The following is a 20,421-nucleotide window of genomic DNA, read 5'->3' as shown; positions in this document are numbered from 1 at the left end:
GGACGGCACTATGTGGCGGGGATGGGTGAATCCGGTGAAAATTATAACGGGAGTTTGGTGTTGGGGGGTTTGTGTTGCTCTCTCACACACATATTTACATACATACATATATGTATGTATAATTGAAGGGGTTATAAAACCCCCTTTACACTACAGACTCAAGTTATATAACCCCTCTTTTACACATTTTGTCACTTCTCGTATAACCCTCTTATGAGGCTTGACCACTACACAAGTTCTTATAACCATAATAAGCAATCACCCTCATCAAGATGTTAATAATGTACTGTACTTAAAAATGAGGCACCAAGGTACATAATTTATTACATTAAATAGTATGCCCGCATATATATAGCATTAAAGCATCAACTTGCATATTTAGGTATAATTAATAGTATTTATGTCACTAAATGGTTTTATAGAAAAAGGAAAAAGAATTGCATCCAAAGAATCCCATGAGAGCAGATGGAGCCTTGTAAAATATGTTGCTTGTTTCCATTAACCTCTAAAATGTTTCCACAATATACATTCATAACATTAATAATCGATATTAGCTTCATAATTAAAAAAGGGCAACTAATAAAATTTATAATATGATAATTACACCCTTCATATTCTCCCTAAACTTATGTAATAACGTAAATTCATACATAAGAGAAGGATATGTATGAAAATTACACAGGTTACTCAACACCCTTCTCATTCTCCTCAAACTTATGTAATAACGTAAATCCATACATAAGAGAAGGATATGTATGAAAATTACACAGGTTACTCAAAATAAGTTATATAATATTTAATAGTGTTGTCATACAATTTGAAATGAATAAAATGAATATTAAAAAAATCACAAATTGGTAAATTGATGTATTTGCATTAGCATCAAACACTCCCTCTTTTCGCTTATGTGACTGGCCCGATAATTTGATTAACTGGATTGCCTGAACCAAAATCGCATGTCAAGTACACAACAACGATTCAAAAGAATCATAAAAAAATCTTCATAATCAATAACACCAACTCAACATTCCACTCTTTGGTCACATTTTAATAAACATCAAAAGGATAATATTTTGAGTACGTTTCAAAGTACTTGCCCATTTGTTTTAAAGTATGTCCTCATTTTAGCTTTTTCTCAATCAAATCAAGACTATCATATATGAAATCAAAAGCACGAGCTTGAATACCCGCTAGCCTTTAAAGGTATTCTTCAATAGCTATGAGATCGATCATAAAGTTCGACCCAACATTAGGGTCTTGATTTGAACAAAGGTTTTTTAATATCATATCGCAAATCAAACTAACAAAAATTAAAGCTAAAAGTCGAATCTCATCAGTAATTACAAAGGGGATACACAAAATAATAAGGGGGTAACTAACCAAAGCAAGTGTCTCAATCGTGCACAATAAAAACTAACCCAACAATTGCATAAAAAATAATTCCATAAATTTGATATTATTTTGCCCTGTATAACATACGGGTCATTTTGACCTGTGCGAAAACAATTTATTTCCCAAGAATCAAATTAGTTTTAAACAATGAAAAAAACAATATTGTCTTTTAAACAAAAGAACTACTACTCTTCATCAAATAGTTTTTAAAAGCACCCCTCCTTTTAATTGCAAATCAATCTAAGACCTTAAGCACCCATCACCATATTCTAATTCCCACATCCCATATTCAATATCAAAACTTACTAATCGAATTAAAAAAACTTAGCACTAAAGAGACAAAAACTACTTCCTACAGATGCTCACAACTTCTTGTGCCTTCTCTACAAATGAAAGAGCATCTCCCATTCCCAAATGTGTCCGGCCATTCGATCTAGATAAAAAGCGATATCTTCTCTACAAATGAATTGGGTTTGAAGCCATTCGATCTACATAACTATGAGCAAAACCATAATAACAAAACAAATCCATTTCCTCGTGTTTTTATGTAGCTTGTCTTTTCAAGGGGTATGTTCGCACTTTACGCATGATCAACCGCACTTGACACCTGTATATGTTGGTCACAAATCATAAACTACATTAAAACAAAAACCAAAATAAAGTTTGCTTTGATAACACTCATCATAATCTCGTACACCAATCAGGACACGAAGAATCACAAGACCATTTAAAGCATACCCATAAGAAATGGTTGACAACTTTCTTGACTATAGAAGGTTGATGAGGTGTTTTAGTGAAAAGATTAAAGAGGTTTTTATGTGTTTGAATACACCTTGGATGAATTTCAGCCTGTTTGACATGAGAAACCCGTTTTTAATTTAACTAAAATCAGTTAGCTTACCTGTTTGACCCATCATATTATAACATAATCCAAATTTGACCCGTTTATACGTCAACGGGTCAAAAATACTTCCCCTAAATATAACAATCATACAAAAGCATTTATTGTGTTATTACCTTAGTTAATCGTTGTACCCGGGAGGCTGTAGCATCATGCACAACAACTATATCAGATCCAACTTCCAACACCAGCAATGCATGCGTGTTCAACTGTAATAAATCACATTCCCATTTAAAAGAAAATGGTAGATGTGGAAAAACGGACGGGTCAAATGGGATGGGCAATTGGTCAAAAGGTTCGGGTTAGATTGGGTCAAAACACTTCTTAATCTAAATTTAATTGGGCAACTACCACATGATAGCTAGCTAGTCTATTTTGTAATTATGCTCAAATGTCCTATACTGGTAATTTTTTTTTTGCAATAGCTAGTCTATTTGGCAATTTAGTGAAGGGCTACCTTAGTAATATTCTATAATATTATTCATCATATCGGAAATTAATTTTACAGAAATTGTCACAGTACTATTATCATCAGTTCAAAAAAATAGTTCATTCACTAAAAGGGGCTATTTTGAAATGTATATCTCCCATTTCCCTTTTTTTATATAGATACATGTTTTGAAATACATAGTACTTTTGAAATGTATAAAGCTTATAAAGCAACCTATTGAATGATTTATTGAACTGAATAACAAATATTTTCTCAAGGAAATACAAACACTTGGCTGTAATTTTGATGTGTAAGAGCAATAATGCACTTGAGAGTTATCTTACAGATCTATATTTTGGTTGGTTAGAACTTTTGCTCGTCTGGATAAGAATACACCATATCCAACTATTGCATAAAATTAATTTCATAAATTTGATATTATTTTGCCCTGTATAACAAACAGGTCATTTTGAACCGTGCAAAAACAACTTATTTCCCAAGAATCAAATCAGTTTTCAACAATGAAAAAAACAATATTGTCTTTTAAACAAAAGAACTGCTTCTCCTCATCAAGTAGTTTTCAAAAGCACCCCTCCTTTTAATTGCAAATCAATCTAAGACCTTAAGCACCCATCACCATATTCTAATAATCAATGAGTTTGTGATTAGAAAAACATCTATGTACTTTACCCTAAAGAAAAACTTTGGTAAACTACAGGGACCATCCGTGTACTTTACCTTAAAGAAAAGACTTCAAACGATTTCAACCCGTTCGGCCCAAACCTTTGTTTAGCTATGTTTTTACTTGACCTGTTTGATATAAAATAAACCCAACTCAACTTAACCTACCTATTAAAGCACCAACTCAGTCAAAATTAACGCGTCTATGAATAATTAATCATTAAATTTAAAAAAAAACTAATAGGTTGTGATGCAAGAATGAATGGTTTGGGACAAGTTATGGAAATATAAATTTAAAAGGTGAAAAGAGAGCAAGTGAGCTAATAAAAGATACAAACCTGCAGTTTTGGGGAATCAGTTGGCATGCTGCACTTGTATTGGTATTTAAACAGTCCATTAAACTTTCTTCACTCACAGTCTCACACAATACTCTATGTTCCCTATAAATATTCACAACTTCAGGTGAGATCAATGATATGCACAATTCTAGAGATGTTAATTTGGCCCATTTGCTTATGCATGGGCTGATTAGTTTATTTATTTAAATACATATTATATATGGGTTACAATGTTACATGCAGGGCCGGCTCTGGCCCGGAAAACCCGTGCCGACGCCCGAGGCCCAAAATTTCAAAGGGCCCCTAATAGGTGTCCTAAAATTAAGTGAAATGCCAATTGTCCTAAATAGTTCTGTTATAACGTAGTATAAATAATTCTAAGAACAACACCTGTACAAGGAAATGCTTCGGTCACCTCTAATGATCAAATCCTGAGAAAAAGATTTACTAATGAAATGACATTGCAAAAGCATATGAAAATGTAATCCCAGTTCCTTATAAAAAAGAATAAATAAAAAATTACCTGAGTAAAAATTGCTTTTGCTTTTGATAGTACAAGTCTCATTGAAATTTCACTTGCAGCAAAACTATCTGCAATAGATACAACCACATAGCCTGAAAAAACGATTGCTAGATGTATCACCACCAATTTAACATCCATCGGCATATCAATCGCGATCGTAGATCATTTTTTCCAATGCTAGTTTTCAAGAGCATACGCAACCAACCTAAATAAAATCCAAAATAATCTCATATGAATTAACGTTCATCTAACAACATAAAATCGTTATTCTACCTTTTATTGACAAACGTAGAAATTAAGCATGCCAAACCAATGAGCGCAATTTCTCAAATGTCATTTTGTTGACTGGCGATTCATCAACTCCTTCATCGCGCCATATTTAATACTTAAAAGATGTTCATGTAAACAATAAAAGCAAAGAATATTAGGGTCGTACCATGTCATCATATCGACATGAGTCTATATATCAATAGACCATTCCTATTATGGTCATCAAAAGTTGACCGCTCTGGGTGCAAGATGACTCACCAGCAGTTTGACCATAGTTTACTCTAATTGAACCTCCATGTTCAAGTATTACACAAAATCCAAGAAAGATCACCAATCAAAATCAATGCCTCCTAAAAAAATGAAAAGAAGTATCGTGTTCATAATATGATTATAGGCTATGTAATGTAAAGTTGACATTTGAAACCAGTTCCTTGAAAATAACTAAAATGTTAAACATTCTCGTGATAAATGTGTTCAAAATCTGGACACTCAAAATAAACTAAAGAAATCAAAATGAAAAGCAATTACAAAGAGAGCAGTGACCTGAGATACCTAGAAGGGCAAATTGTACATCCTCAAGCCCTTGGAGAAAACTCCCACTGCGTGAATTTTAGGGCTCTCAGTTGGTGGTTTATCATCAAAACCACCAGACTGTGGGCTTTTACCACCATTAGATCATGGTCGAGAATTTGTATTCTGATTTAAAGGTATCAATGAACATAATACTCATAATACAATCAATATCTAAATAAGAGTGATAAAAGAATAAAAACTAATCACGATGATGAACCTGCGACGAAGCTCAAGACCACTGATTCCACCTTATCCTTGTTTATCAAGCTCAAAACTGCCAGTGACAAAAAAATATGAAGAAGCCTATCAAATGCCTATACAAAATTAATCACGAAATAATCAGTATATACCTTCAATCTAATCTGTCATATGCAAATTCAAAGGAGAAAAGTTTTGAAAAAAATACCTGTTGAAATTGAATGAAAAGATCCGATGATTATGGATGGATGAATGGTGAAGAGAGAGTACATAGAGCGGCTGGATCAATATAATTAGGGTTTTAGGTATACCTGTTGAAATCGAATGAAAAGATCCCACAAACTCAACATTATTTGAAATTAAGAAACCCTAAACACTAATAACTAAAAACAATAGAACAACATTTAGAAACATATTGCAAACAATTGAAAAGAAAGAAAAATCGACGATGATACCATGTGTTTAGTGAGGACGGCACAAAGTGATAACGGATGAATACATAACAAACCATCAATATCGCCATCGATTTCCATGTAGATGCCAACGATTATGTGGTGAACTGGACAATTATGTGGATCACAGTTGTGGATAACCTCTAGGGTTTGCCTTCTAGAGGCTGTGCATCGAAGGCAGGGGAGATTCAGCAGAGAGTGAAGGCAGATTGAACGGCGTATTAGGGTTTGGTGAATGAATGATTTACCTTTATTAGGTACCTTATATACCCGGGTCAAAAAAACGGGTAAGGTTAACCCAATTCGGATCCCGTGTGAAAACATAAGGTTTCTCACGTTTTTCCCGCCAAAAATCTATTGTGGTTGCACCACCACTTGACACGTGTCCCACATCTTGTTTATTTATTATATATATAGATGGCCATATATTGATGTTTCATTATTTCTTCTGAAGGTCAAAAAACTTTTTATTAAATAATAATCAAATTATAAACTGAAAAGAGACAACTACATAGTGTAATTTGGATTGTAATAATTCAATGCGATTTGTCATCGGAGAAAATGTTGCCTTGTTGCATCACGTACTGACCTAATCATTTATTGGTCGACAAAATCCTTTTGCCCGATCATACATATATCTTTATAAACCCATTAAAAAGGTTTTACTCAAACCCGTTTAAACACTTATATTAGTTTGTTTTTTTAATACATAATCAATTTATCTTAACATGATAAAATTTACTCAAATTATTTAAGTTCCACAAACCTCTAGATTGATTTTTTACAACATTTTTTTTTATTGTTTTAAACCTTGTAGTTATAATTTTTTATCTGATTATTTCAACCAAGAAATCAGAATGCAACTAATCTCAATGAATATTATTATTGAAAAAAATAACAAGGGAATAATTTCTAATTCTCGTGTCTGTCATGTTGGTTCAGTTCTGTTTATGCATGAAGAAAACAATATAAATCATATCTGTCACAGCAGATAGTGCAGAGGAGAATCCAGTAATGGAGTTCGACATGCCTGTCATCTTGATCTGGTTCCTCCTTAGGGTGCTGACTGATGATGGGGACATAGAGAACCGAAAAGGGGTATCGGTTATGGAGAGGAGGTTTCGTGATGATGTTATGGCTAATGGGGTGTGTGAATTGTATATCTGAGTAACCCCTAAACCTCCACATAACTCTCCTTATATAAGCACCCAGGAGGAAACCTAATTAGTTACTAAGGGTCTGTTTGGTATGGGGTAATGGAATAGATGAGAGAATGGAATGGACGAGTTAATGGAATGGACAACGGAATGAAATGGATCATTCCATTCCATTGTGATGTTTGGTTACTCATATGTGAATATAATGAATCATTACTTTGTACAATTTGATAAACAAAAAAAGATGAAGTAACGAAACACAACTGTATTAAAAACGACAAAAATATAATTGCCTCAATAATAATAATAATAATAATAATAATAATAATAATATATTAATGTTATAGATTTTTTATATATTAATATTAGTATGAATATTAATAAATATAAATATAAACACAAGTAAAAGTATAAGTATATATATAATAATAATAATATATTAATGTTATAGATTTTTTATATATATTAATATTAGTATGAATATTAATAAATATAAATATAAATAAAAGTATAAGTATAAATATACTAATAATAATAATAATAATAATAATAATAATAATAATAATAATAACATATTTCTTTCCATTCCTTGAAGGAATGAAAAAAAAACACATACATACCAAGGAATGAAAATTAATTATATTTGGAAGGAGTTACATTCCTTTGGAATGCTCCATTCCATTACCACATCATAACCAAACATGTTTCTTTTCATTCCATCATAATAATCCATTCCATTCCACCTTCCATTCCTTCATACCAAACACTACCTAAGGGTAATATGGTCCATCAACAATTACCAACTAATTAAATAATAGGTTCTAATATATTTTGATCTCTATAATGTAAATGATTATGATGGCTATAGATTAAATATTAATACGTAATATATTTAATCTTACATTCTCCCACTTAGCCGAGTAATCATTTACTATGAGTATTAGATAAGCCTGATCAGGAGTTAACACTCATTTTAGCCTTAAACAAGTACTATAGCAGAAAAATACAGCCGTTGAATCATTATGCGACTCAGGACCCCCATTAATCATACTATAGCCTTAATTTAAAACCTAATCATCATGATCAAAATACGCGTAAGCCCTTTGTTTGATTTGTAACTTTTATTTGTCTATATGCCATTATACCGGTTGAACATATTCTAACAGACATACAAAATCAAACTTGAGGAAAATTAACTAATACTTAGTCATTCATAGTACGATATGCAATTGCGCATGACTATTAATTAATACCCGTCTATGAGCCCTCTTAATAAGACTTATGGGTAATAGCCCTTCAGTTATAGGATCCTTAAGCATATCATGAATGTATTCGATACAAAACTTAGTTTCCTCAATTCGTTCATAAACGAATAATTAATTGCGTATCGAAACTTAATGCAGCACCTCTTGAACTGTTACTGTTCAAGGAGTTATGGTAGCTGACTTTATCACACTAATTCTTCAAAACATTATATGGAGTTAATAAACTTATGAGTCCACTGATTAAATTTCCAACAACATTTAGTGACCATGTTATGTCGTTATAACTCAGGTTGTTTAATATCAGTGCATTATGACTCCTCCATGAAATAGGTTTTGTCTGCTGATATAAAGATATACCCGAAACTGCATTTTATAATCTTCGAATATCTCAAAGTTAGAGTAATAAACCGGTTTTAATTCTCACTTCTTCTTTAAATTGTAGTCTCTCGTTTCTTTTAAAGATATTGTAATACTCCATTAGATGCTACACATTAATCTAGACATATCTAGTGTGTTGCAATATGAGTAATATCTAAACGAGTATAGACTTAAACTTACATAAGGCTTCTAATTAATGAAGCATATATAAATAATCTCATTTATCCTATTGTCCTCTAAAGGAGAGCAATATTGATTGTTACATATGTAAGGACCCATTTAATGTTAAACTTATGGAACGAAACTAATATCCCATTGGGTCTATCTCAGTATGTTATGATATCAATCACGTAAGAGATATCTCTGAGTTTTATTATATCAAAGTTTGTGTTAACAATGCTTTGACTTATGTAACATATGCTTGTCAAAGAATGTCATCTATATAGACAAGTTTATTTTGGTTGCTCCCACTCATCTTGAGGTATGTACATTAATCCACTTGATTCTTGATGAAAACAATTACGTTAGCTTTTCATCACATTATGATGTTTGCATTAACCCATACATGGATATTATTGGCTTACAAATAAAGTGTTCTTTAACCTTCAGTTTGAAACTTTAGGTTGTTATCTAATGAACATGTAAATGTGTCAGCCATTTATTAGGGAAAATCGTTTTAATGTTCATCTAATGTAGCTTAAAACTATTATAAGTTACTAGAACAGTGATGATCCTCAAAGAAATCTTTTGTTAGATATGCAATAAAGATTCTTTAATAATTTATCTCTTCCTGAGAACAACCTTTGACAACCAATCATGCTTTTGAGTGTCTTAACGCTTATATTAGGATTTGGTTTAGTTATGAACACTCTAAGGTAATTCAATCAAATCCCAAATGTTACACAAACACATAAAATCAGTTTTACTAGAAAACTGTTTTATTCCATTCATATGATTGATTTACACTAATGGCTTAATTTGAAGAGATAGGATCAGTAAACATTTCCAAAATCCATTTCAACTTCAATTAGGGAGGTTATGTAATCATCAAAGTTAGTAGGCTTTTAAACCTAGATGACCTCCTGAGTTGATTATTGGGTTCATTAGAAGTTTCAATTTTATGGATTAGCTCTTGGTTAGGTTGCTATCATTTTCATTCTAAGTTTGTAAGAGTTGGTGCGGTATAGTGTACAAGAGGTGTAATCGGAGTTAAATTCGGAGTGAAATTTAATGACACTCTTCCCCCCGCCTCTTGTATTCCTTGCAAATCATGATAAGGACTTTGACTGCTCCCACCGGACTTAGAAATCTTTAGGAACTCAGCATGCGTAGGGTCAATGTGAAACGACCAACAAATTCTAATAGAGAAACAAGTTAATGACGTTAGTTGTTGTAGTTTCTCTTGTTGAGGATTATGTTAGTGTAGGTAAGAAATCTAAGTGTGCCCACAATTAAGAAACAATGAAACTTTTGTAAGAGTAGCATTAGATTTGAGGAGACAAGTATTGATGATAGAACAGTGTCATGATGGAGCGGTGTCTTGTACAAGAGGTGCAAACTTATAAGGTAATGTAAAATTTTCACTCCCCACCTCTTGCAACTATTGCAAGTTATTATTAAGACACTTAATGCTCCCACTGATCTTTAATATCTCTAAAATGCTACAAGAAAAGTTTCAATGAGCTACGTGACGCGGGAACCTATCACATATACGTTAGACTTTATTTGATTTCTTTAATGTCCAGATATCATAAGAAACTTTAGGAACATATTTAATAGAAATTTTATAAAGTATATGTATGAATAAATTTCTTCTAAGACCGTGGGCCATATGTGACAAAATTTAGATACAAGTTGATAGTCTGTTAAATGATAAATGAATTATGTCTGAATATTCCATTTGGAATAAGTTCCACAAATGTCAATGAATGACTTATGATGGACCCATGCTTATTCCCTAAGCCAAGTCATATTTTAGGGCTTTAACGTCATGATTTAAAATCACTTAAAATGAGATTAGATGAATAATCATCCTCATTAACCATGTCATGATTTCTCATGAATTTTGGTTCTAATGGATGAAATTTATAAGTCTCATTTTCCTTTTGTCAAATTCTCATTTGCATAATGACAAAAGTTGTGAAAAAAAAATAAGGAATCATCTAGTTTCATCTTAGTAATGTTTCTATCCAGATATTTAGAACAAATAAGAGGAGAGTTTAAGATAAGTGTGACTTTATGATGACCATGCAAACCTCATAACCTTCATAACATTGCTTAATCATGATACTATATTCTGATTAATCAGAATATATAAGGTATCGAAAAGCGTTGTTGGAAGACTGTTCATTATGGTTCTTATAGTCTTAACATTTAATTTTGTCACTAACTCTCATGTTAGTTATTTGTCGAGTTCTGGTAAGGAAACGTATGGAACTAGCGTCAACTAATCATGTGTTAATTGGAATATTAAAATTATCAGACTTAAATATCATTAGTAAGTTTCTATCTAATTAATTTATCCAACTGTTCTTTAGAATAATGGATAGTCTCGTTGCTTATGCCTAGTCTAATGACATAATTATGCAGTGAGATTTTCCCTTGAAGAACCTTAACGTTGGGATTAGCACTTGTAATTTGTCTATGGACTTTAGAACAATCCTCTCTTAAGGTTTTAGTGGTTGTAAGGTGAATAACATCTTATTTTCCAGTTTCAAACATTTATTTCTATGTACATATGTTGCTTATCAACACACTCGTTATACTTTGGTACTTTTGAGTGTTATAGCTGATTTATAATGCATCAAATCGTACAAATGAAAACTTAGTATGTAATGTACTGGAAAATGTACTTATTTCCATGCGTAAGCCCTTAACTTTATGGGTCATGGTATTGTACATTATAATATATTCACATATACCACTTAACCTTATAATTTATAATTTTAAATGAAGACATGCGCCTTAGGAGTTCTTGTGATTATTCCACAATTATAGATTAGTCTTAGGAAAAACTGAACCTGGAATAACTTTAGTGATAGCAATTATGTTAGAGAGTTCTTGATTATCATAAGAGACATCATGTTCGATTTACCCTAATCATCATGCTCTACTTTTCTTCTGTAGTGCCTTATCAGAAGAGAGCAATAGGGTTACCGTGTCTTAAGAGATAATCAAGGATTTAATTTAAGAGCTAATTCTTATAGAAACTTTAAATAAAGCAAAACATTTTAGGCTTAGGAATTAGAGTGGATGAGATATAGATTTATAGAAGAAAATTATAGTGAGTAAAAAATATGGGTACTAAGAATAAGGCAGACAAAATGATCACAAAATTAATTGAGTATCATTAATATAAGGATCATTATGTGAAGAGGTTGTGATATGTCTATTACTAACATCAAAATAATAGACTACTTAAAGTTCTACTTAAACGAAGACAAAACAGCTTTGGCCAGAAGTGTAATCATTTAAGCATATGTGCAAAGTGGTTGTAACAAATCAGCTTTGGCCAGAAATTGAGACAAACACTTTAGTTATGCACTTGTTGAGTATGCCATCTATGAATGAATTAAATCAGCTTTGGCCAGAAATTAAGACATTCATGCTTATGATGCACACACAACATAGCTTTTGTAATACTTGGATGATAAGTAGATGCATCAAGTAAGCTTTGGCCAGAAATGATGCATCAGAAGCTCATTCAAGTAAAGCCATTTTGGTTTTGTAAAACATTATTTGATCCTCATTAATTAACTAAATTTTTTTCTTTAGTTCACATTTAAACAGCTTAAAATAATGAGATTTCGAGTCGCAACTACGGTCTCGACTAATGACGTTATGGTTGCGAGTCGCAACTACGGTCTCGACTAATCACGTTATGGTTGCGAGTCGCAACTACGGTCTCGACTAATGACGTTATGGTTGCGAGTCGCAACTACGGTCTCGACTAATCACGTTATGGTTGCGAGTCGCAACCTCATGGTTGCGAGTAGCAACCTCATGGTTGCGAGTGATGACGTTATGGTTGCGAGTAGCAACCTCATGGTTGCGAGTAGCAACCTCGCTAACAGCTGTTAATTGTGATATCATAACCGAAAATTCGAAATCTAAGGGATTAAGAGATATTCTTTCCTGTTTTAAGCTGATCTAATTTTGTCAACAGATTTCGAAATTGCAATCTCTTTATCTTTTTAACAGTTTTTCTAAAAAATTTAGAGGACAAAAATAGATCAAAACCAGGAAAAACACTTAATAATCCAAATCATATTCCAAATCATAACAGAATACTTCGAATTTTCTCAAGAACATGATGAACCCTAAAACATAAAACATAAATTCTGGAACCCGAAACCTGAATTTTAATAGTTTTTTCTAAACAGATTTCGGCTAAACATAAACAAGTTAATTCCGAATGAGCATATCATTAATCTTTTTCCGAAAATCATGATTTCGAGTCGATCTTCATGACTCGAAACCGGCTGTGACGGTTTTGAAATTATAAAAAAAATAATCCGTTTTCCAAGTTTCAATCCCAGAATTATGGATACGAAAACAGAACTGACTAATCAACATATGCTCTGATACCACATGTTGGTTCAGTTCTGTTTATGCATGAAGAAAACAATATAAATCATACCTGTCACAGCAGATAGTGCAGAGGAGAATCCAGTAATGGAGTTCGACATGCCTGTCATCTTGATCTGGTTCCTCCTTAGGGTGCTGACTGATGATGGGGACATAGAGAACCGAAAAGGGGTATCGGTTATGGAGAGGAGGTTTCGTGATGATGTTATGGCTAATGGGGTGTGTGAATTGTATATCTGAGTAACCCCTAAACCTCCACATAACTCTCCTTATATAAGCACCCAGGAGGAAACCTAATTAGTTACTAAGGGTAATATGGTCCATCAACAATTACCAACTAATTAAATAATAGGTTCTAATATATTTTGATCTCTATAATGTAAATGATTATGATGGCTATAGATTAAATATTAATACGTAATATATTTAATCTTACATGCCATGTTAATGTCATGATTTCAAATTTAGATCACCATCTAATTATCTGTAATTAAAGACGAGATTACTCTAATTAATAAACTAGCATCATGTTAAACAGCCTTATTCTAATTTTTTTAATATATCTTATATATATTTTTTTTTGTCCGAGTTCTCATTCATAATTAAAATAGTATGAAGCTATTACCTGAATAATAAATGACCAGTATATAAGACATGTATGTGGAGAGAGTTATAATTACAATAAGAAGACTATTCTTTCATAATATTATTATTCTAGACTTCAAAAATATGTCTTATAGTTTTTATTTAATTCCTATATATAAGAGCATTAAAATATTATTCTTTTAAAAGTATCATGTACAGATTTGGAGTTCAAAGTTAACGCTCGATTTCAGGCTTTAGTATAATATCATATTTACTCGTATTTAAAAATTAGAGCATTCACGATGGATATTGGTTAAATAATATAAACAAGGAAAAAAAATATTAGTATTTCCTTCACAAAAGAAAAATCCAGGAATGTAATGATATTTGAAACTGAATAAACTGAAACAAATCCCCACACGCTGAAAGTTGTACAACAGGAATTCATTGTTGTATGTTAACAACAAAATGCATAAATATTTTGGATGAGACAGACGAACTGAAACAAATCCCCACAGCTCATGAATTTTGGTTCTATTATCCTCTCAATATTCCAGAACTAGAACACCTCAATGATGATAATTTATTGCATTTCGCTGTAGCTAAAACAGTAATTCCAATATATTTTATAGAAAAAAAAAAATACAACAAATTCGATTTTAATAGTACAAATTCATTGATGGATCTTTGTTTCAAGTTATATGGAACAAGAGGGACCCTTCTATGTTATGTTCCATCAATATTGTGTGTATAGGTATATATTAATTGTAAAGATGATACAAACAAAATACATGGTTTGGAAGATGGGAAATTTAATCAATAATATTAAGTTTAGGCATAAACTTAACCTACTAAGCATACAAATGAAAAAAAAAAAGATATAGTCCGTAATTGTAAATATAATCACGCTACACATGTTTGCATTAAATCTAAATTACTCCAGAGTAATTATATAATTACGCTATTTAGGTGTGTTTGCATTAAATCTAAATTACTCTAGAGTAATTATATAATTACGCCATTTATGTCACCATTTTTTTTATATGCCTTCACTTCGTATGCTTTCTATGAAAAAAGTAATTGCAATTAAAACTTTACACATAATCAATAGATGTTAAATGTACTAAAGTTTAATAGAAAAACCAATTTTTACAATCTATAGATAATAAGAAAACAAGGCAACACAGCACGAGAATCAAATACAAACAACTCGCCATTTTCTCCACTCACTGAGTCAAACCCAACTCGTGCACCATAACCCGAGACAAACTCATGCTGCTTCCTGACCCGACCCGCAATCACCCGACAAACAAGCATAGCCTTCCGCCCTCTACCACCACCACCACTCTCATGCGCCACCCCACTGCCGGTAAACGTACATAACGCCGCCCCCTTCCCCCACTGAAACGCCCACGCGCCGCCTCCACCGCTCTCATACGCGCCGCCGCCGGTGGGCCCCAGGCATTGAAACCTCATCACTTCATTTCCATCCACAACACACCTTTCATGGTCTTCATTGACCCCATCCCGATCCGACCCGGATCCGGAACCCGACCCGGACTTCACCGACTCTCTATACTCCTCAAACCGAGTTACGGTTCGGGCCAAATTCTGGACTTTAAAAACCATCTCAACCCGACCCGAAAACACTTTAGGAGACCAACTTGTGTGGAATATAATCTCAACCACATTACGTGACGGGTGACCCTCCGGCAGGTCAGTCAACGCCGGAAAACAAGACTCCGGTGGACGTGAGTGTCGCCGGAGATTGGATGATGCATGAGTGGTGGTAGTATTATTATCGGGTTTTCTTGAAACGGGTGTTTTGGGCTTTTTGGGCCTATGTTTTTTGGTGTCAACAACATCTTTGAGACTCTGAAAACTCTTTCTACAACTCACGGAGGCTGGAATAAGATGGCTCTCAACGACGTCGTCTGCAGCTCTTGCTTTGCATTGTAATGACTTTACCCACCCTGCCGCCATCTCCTTCCGGCGACTTGTATATATATAGAATCTGTATCTATATATGTCTTAATGAAGAATCTCTCTATGTAATATTTGTGGGTTGGGGAAAGTTGGAATGGAAGAGGAGCAGCGGGATAATAAATCGGAGGGTGGGTTGAAAGACGAAAATGCCCTTGAGAGAGATGACCACGTGGGGAGGGTATAGGGGCAAAGAGGGGTGAGAATAAGAGAGAGCATTAATGGGTATTAAAGTGCAGGATCCAAAACACCATCATCAATAGTGGTCAGTCAGTCAGGTTAGGGGTTGAGAATAAGATGACTCCACCATATATATCTATCTATCTATCTATCAAGGTGGTGGTGGAAGTTGAAGTGGAAATTGCATTGTTAATTTGTTTGTTTCATGGGTAGTAATCATTTCAGGTTTTAATAAACAAGTTTAAAGTGTTTTTGTATAATAATAATAATATTCAAATCAGCATTTGTTTTTTTAGATGATGCTTAATAGAGGGATCAAATTTTAGATGTGTGTTTTGTTATTGACATGTATAGTGTGGTGGTGCTTTATTATGGTTGTAAAACACTAGGGTTATTATATTATTTGGGTAGTTGGTATCAAAACTATTCAATTCTGAGTTTCAGTAGGCTCGATCTCGGCTCGTGTGTAGTTTTTTAAGCTCGACTTGTTAATTTGTAATTTAATTATTTTTAAAATAATATTATTTATAATTGTTTATGGAATATATATGTGCACACACACTGAAAGGGTGCATGTACGATACGGTGGGGAACATAATATTATAACCACATAATATGTTAATTTTATTTAAATTAAAAAACAAAGTAATATGATACGTTAATTAAAGAGAGGTACTTCGCATAAAAAATATTGATGTATGAAAAAATTATGCTCACTTAAAAGTCATGTGAGATAATTGTTTTAAAAGTTGTATTACTCTTAAAAGTTGAAACTACGCAAAGTTACATTTTTTTTCCTCTGTGACTGTATATGTATTATAATATAGTGAATTATATAATATAAATTTAATAAATTAAATAAAAATTGTATTAATAATGGACTCCTCTAGATTTGTGTGGCGGCCCGAGCTCGATATGTGAAGCCCAGGCTCGTCTACTAAACAAAATTATAAATAGGCTCAGGCCCGGGCCCAAGCTTTTATAAGCTCGGCTCTTTTCAAGTTTTGTTCGAATCTATTACAGGTAGCTCACGAGTAGTTTGGCTCGTTTACACCCCTAGTTTGTACAATTAAATATTTTTATAAAGGGCGGGGTTGAAAGTTCCATAACTAAGTGCTTGTGGATTCAAACCTTACCCAAGACAATAAAGAGAGAGAGAGGGGGGGGGGGGGGGGGAAGACGTTAAAAAAGCTATCTGTATAAACTATGTAAAAGCAATCAATACTATTTATACAAACTTGTATCAATTATTTATACAAATGGCGGGGGATTGGGGTCTAGAGGTAAGATTAGACGGTGTGAGGCAACGCCCTCAGCTGGGTGACGTCTCCTACACCACCCCAACTCAGCCAAAAGGGTGATATACTTGGCCTCCGCCAAAGCCACAGTGGGCTTGAGAGGAATCAAGGGATGGGGATCACCTGCATAAATCAATCAAATTTGATTTTTTTAATATAGTTAAAAGGGTTTTATAAGGGGCGTTATTTCACACCGTACAAGTTAACGATAAAACCCTCCTGCTTATGTGTCTTTACGTGGCACTAATGTGGCGTGATAAAATCCCTAGAGTCTTTGTCCCACACAGCCACACCACCTAGCCTAAGAAGGAGTCTGGTAACCAAGAGGTTGGGGGTAAGTTTGTGAGAAAAAAAAAGGAGAAAACAAACGGATGAAAAAAAGCTATTTATATAAACTATGTAAACAGTACTCAATACTAATTCTGGTGTAGTTTTCAGCATGTGACTTTGCAACAAACATGAAACCTCAATTCCACTAAACAATTATTCCTAAAATATTGTCGTCAAACAATAATAAGACCAGCCCGCAAGCAATGACAAAGACCAATATTATGTTGTATTGTTCAATTATTGCCCTACTTGGATGAATGGATACACAATTGTTAAATACAGAGAATGTTAATTTTTTTTAACGGTAAGGAACGACGTGTCAACCACCGTGACACCGGGCGCTGTGGTCAAGTTCGACTACTCGACCGCCGCCAACCCTTTGGCTCTCCTAGATGCGCGAAAACCCAACCTCCACCTGTATTCGCCCTTCACCTGGATGCTGCAGAAAATACTGGGAAGAGTGGGAGTCAAACCTGGATCATAAGGAATATCTAGTCTTTCCCCAACCGCTCCACCACTACCATATTGGCACAGAAAATGTTAGTTGATTAGATATTTGTATATAGAGAGAGCACAACGGAGTTTATTTAGGAGATATCTATTTGAGAAATGGATAAAACGGTTTTGTTTAAATGGATATACAAATCATTACAGTGGATTTTTTTACTATACAACCGGACATTATGTCAAAAACATTTTTAGAAACTAACCTAATTAAACTTGGTTCTTATAACGGTGGTGTTGGTTAGTTAAATAGAGTTTAGAATAGTAAAAGATTCGACGTTTAATTCTCATGGTGTGCAAGTTTAGTCATTAAAAAAATTATGTGTTATTTTTTTTCTTCAAAATGCTTAAATGCATGCCCATAGTATATTTTCTAAAAAAACTACAAAACATAAAAGTAAACGAGGAAAGTGCAATTTGCGTCTCCGTGGTTTGGTGACAAGATCAACCTGAGTCCCTCAACTTTTTTTTTTGTCACATGTGTACTCGTGTTTTTAAAATCTATCACTCTGCATCCCATCGTTCAAAACTTAACGATAGGGAGCATTTTGGTCTTTTTCACCCCATCTAAAGCCTTAACCCTCAATATATTAACTCTATAACATAATGAGTCCCTTTGCTTTACCAAATACTCATCTCCTCTACTTTCCCATCAACCACCACTCTCCCACTGACACCCACCAATTCCGATTCACTGAACACTTGCTCACATAATTGATTTTCCCCAAACACTCATCCCCATGTCGATAAACACAACAGGGTAATGAATGGATGATGGTGGCTGAGTGAAGTGATGTCGAGGTGATGTGTGAAAATGGTGGTTGTAACTTTTCGATGGTGATGGTTGTGAGGTCGTGGTTAAAGGGGGCAGTGAACGATGTCTGGTGGACGGGTTGTGTGTGGGTTTGTTGGTGAAGGACGATAGCTGTAATTTTAGAAAGTTAGAGACTAAAAGTGAAAAATAGGCAAACCACAGGGACTATCCGAGCATTTTTCTCTAAAATAATTTTCAAACAGAGGCTCCAAAATTTGGTCGTCGTCCAAAGCTCTAGCTTGGGCTTGATACATTAACTAGCAGGCCCTGTTTATGACCATGTTATATATGTATTGTATACCAAAGTCGAACCCTTTCTCTCTGAGGACCACAGACCCATTATTTTGACATAAAATGATGTGGCACCATCCGTGACGGAGGATTGAGTTCACGACGTCTCAAACTTATGTGCTCAACTCAAGGAGCAGCCATGGTATTTTTTGTAAAACCACGGAGGCGTAAGGATCGATCCTATGATAATGTTAATAAATATGTTACGACGTGGAATTGAGTTAGTGTGACTTGCCAACACACCTTTTTCCATATGGACGTATGGGCTCGCTAGCCTATGCCACCCATGTTAAATAATTGATCCTAGTAACATTGAACCACTAGGACTTCGGGTACCATATGATGACACGTTATGATTTACGTTTATATGTTATTTAATGGTTTTATTCAACAAAACACGTTTGGCCTTGGAGAGCAACTTGTCGAGTGGACGTTTGTATGCTATGTTTAATGATTTGATTGTCACACCCCACCCGATGGCGGAAACATCAGGGCATGACACTGAGCGAAACAGATTGTCCAAGAGACTCAATAACAACTATTAGTGACAATATATTTAACGTTAAAGTCCCATACCAATAACATATAAAGCATAAACAGTTATTACAGACAGAGTTTCTCAAAGACAAGTAAACTGCTCCGACAACTCAGATTTATTTAGTTTGTTTCTAGACCTCCTACTTGATTCATCACACAGCGAACTTAGCATCCTATCAACCTGTCACATACGTTAAAATAAAGTCAATACACAGAGTGTAAAGGTGAGTACACAAGTTTGATAGCAAGTAGTATAGCGAAAGCGTTTACGCATAACCAGCATGTAACACGTAGAAATGTGAAGCAAGTAAGCTATCGACAACGAAATATGCAACCGACATGACTGCGAGTGTAGAATGCGCAACACATTATCACCACTGTGACCATGTGAAGTAAAACCCTTAACAACCCCTGTCCACGACAGATGCTGAGTCTAAACTATAGTATTATCGTTGCTAAGGTGTCAGGCAACAATCACTGTGTAAACATAACATACAAGCATTCATCGAATCATGTATAACATGCGAGAGTGGTTAACGTTTAAAAGTGTTTGCGTTGTGTGTTCATGTGATTTGATATAGATAACGTATGTAACATCCAAAAGTGCGTTAAGCGAAAAGGGGTTCGAGTATACTCACAGTTTGTGTTTAACAAATAAACAAAGTCTTGGATTGAAGGGAGCGCGTGGGAGATTAGCCTGAGCATAGAACGATAGCGTAAGCGTTGTACAGCGTGTAACAGTGCGTTGGATGAG

The 20,421-nt window shown here is 34.0% G+C and overlaps 2 protein-coding genes across 13 annotated transcripts; both read right to left on the bottom strand.

Annotated features, from left to right (window-relative positions):
- Positions 1-1,471: 1,471 nt before the first annotated feature.
- LOC110864278 (probable acyl-activating enzyme 17, peroxisomal) lies at positions 1,472-5,995 on the bottom strand. 12 transcript variants are annotated; one of them, XR_004859824.1, is made up of 11 exons: positions 5,762-5,995; positions 5,515-5,617; positions 5,326-5,382; positions 5,079-5,231; positions 4,539-4,885; positions 4,266-4,470; positions 4,133-4,173; positions 3,743-3,844; positions 3,462-3,533; positions 2,410-2,502; positions 1,472-1,999 (listed from the first exon to the last, which is right to left on the bottom strand). XR_004859824.1 is itself a non-coding variant. In XM_022113318.2 (7 exons), the coding sequence occupies exons 2-6, from the start codon at positions 4,407-4,409 to the stop codon at positions 2,499-2,501; spliced, it is 363 nt and encodes a 120-aa protein (XP_021969010.1). In that variant the 5' UTR covers positions 4,410-4,470; positions 4,539-4,628; the 3' UTR covers positions 1,472-1,999; positions 2,410-2,498. The 12 variants fall into 12 exon arrangements, 1 of the variants encoding a protein (XP_021969010.1); XR_004859823.1 differs by lacking the exon at positions 3,462-3,533 and having other exon boundaries at positions 4,539-4,628; positions 4,702-4,885; XR_002549774.2 differs by lacking the exon at positions 3,462-3,533 and having other exon boundaries at positions 4,539-4,650; positions 4,794-4,885.
- An 8,843-nt stretch (positions 5,996-14,838) lies between these two features.
- On the bottom strand, positions 14,839-16,009 carry LOC110864280. The gene has a single exon (XM_022113320.2). The coding sequence runs from the start codon at positions 15,711-15,713 to the stop codon at positions 14,880-14,882; it is 834 nt and encodes a 277-aa protein (XP_021969012.1). The 5' UTR covers positions 15,714-16,009; the 3' UTR covers positions 14,839-14,879.
- Between the last annotated feature and the right edge of the window lie 4,412 nt (positions 16,010-20,421).

The sequence above is a fragment of the Helianthus annuus genome, chromosome 6 (assembly GCF_002127325.2).
Source record: "Helianthus annuus cultivar XRQ/B chromosome 6, HanXRQr2.0-SUNRISE, whole genome shotgun sequence".
Classification (NCBI taxonomy): Eukaryota; Viridiplantae; Streptophyta; class Magnoliopsida; order Asterales; family Asteraceae; genus Helianthus; species Helianthus annuus.
Note: the sequence above shows the minus strand (reverse complement) of the source record. Positions and strands in the feature narration are given on the sequence as shown.

Coding starts and splice junctions, on each gene's coding strand:
- LOC110864278 (XM_022113318.2), bottom strand. CDS start 4,409: ATGCCGATGGATGTTAAATTGGTGGTGATACATCTAGCAATCGTTTTT. Junction 4,174..4,265: donor CAAAAGCAATTTTTACTCAG/GTAATTTTTTAT, acceptor TCTTTTTCTCAG/GATTTGATCATTAGAGGTGA. Junction 3,534..3,742: donor CTGATTCCCCAAAACTGCAG/GTTTGTATCTTT, acceptor TATATCAAACAG/GTCAAGTAAAAACATAGCTA.
- LOC110864280 (XM_022113320.2), bottom strand. CDS start 15,713: ATGGCGGCAGGGTGGGTAAAGTCATTACAATGCAAAGCAAGAGCTGCA.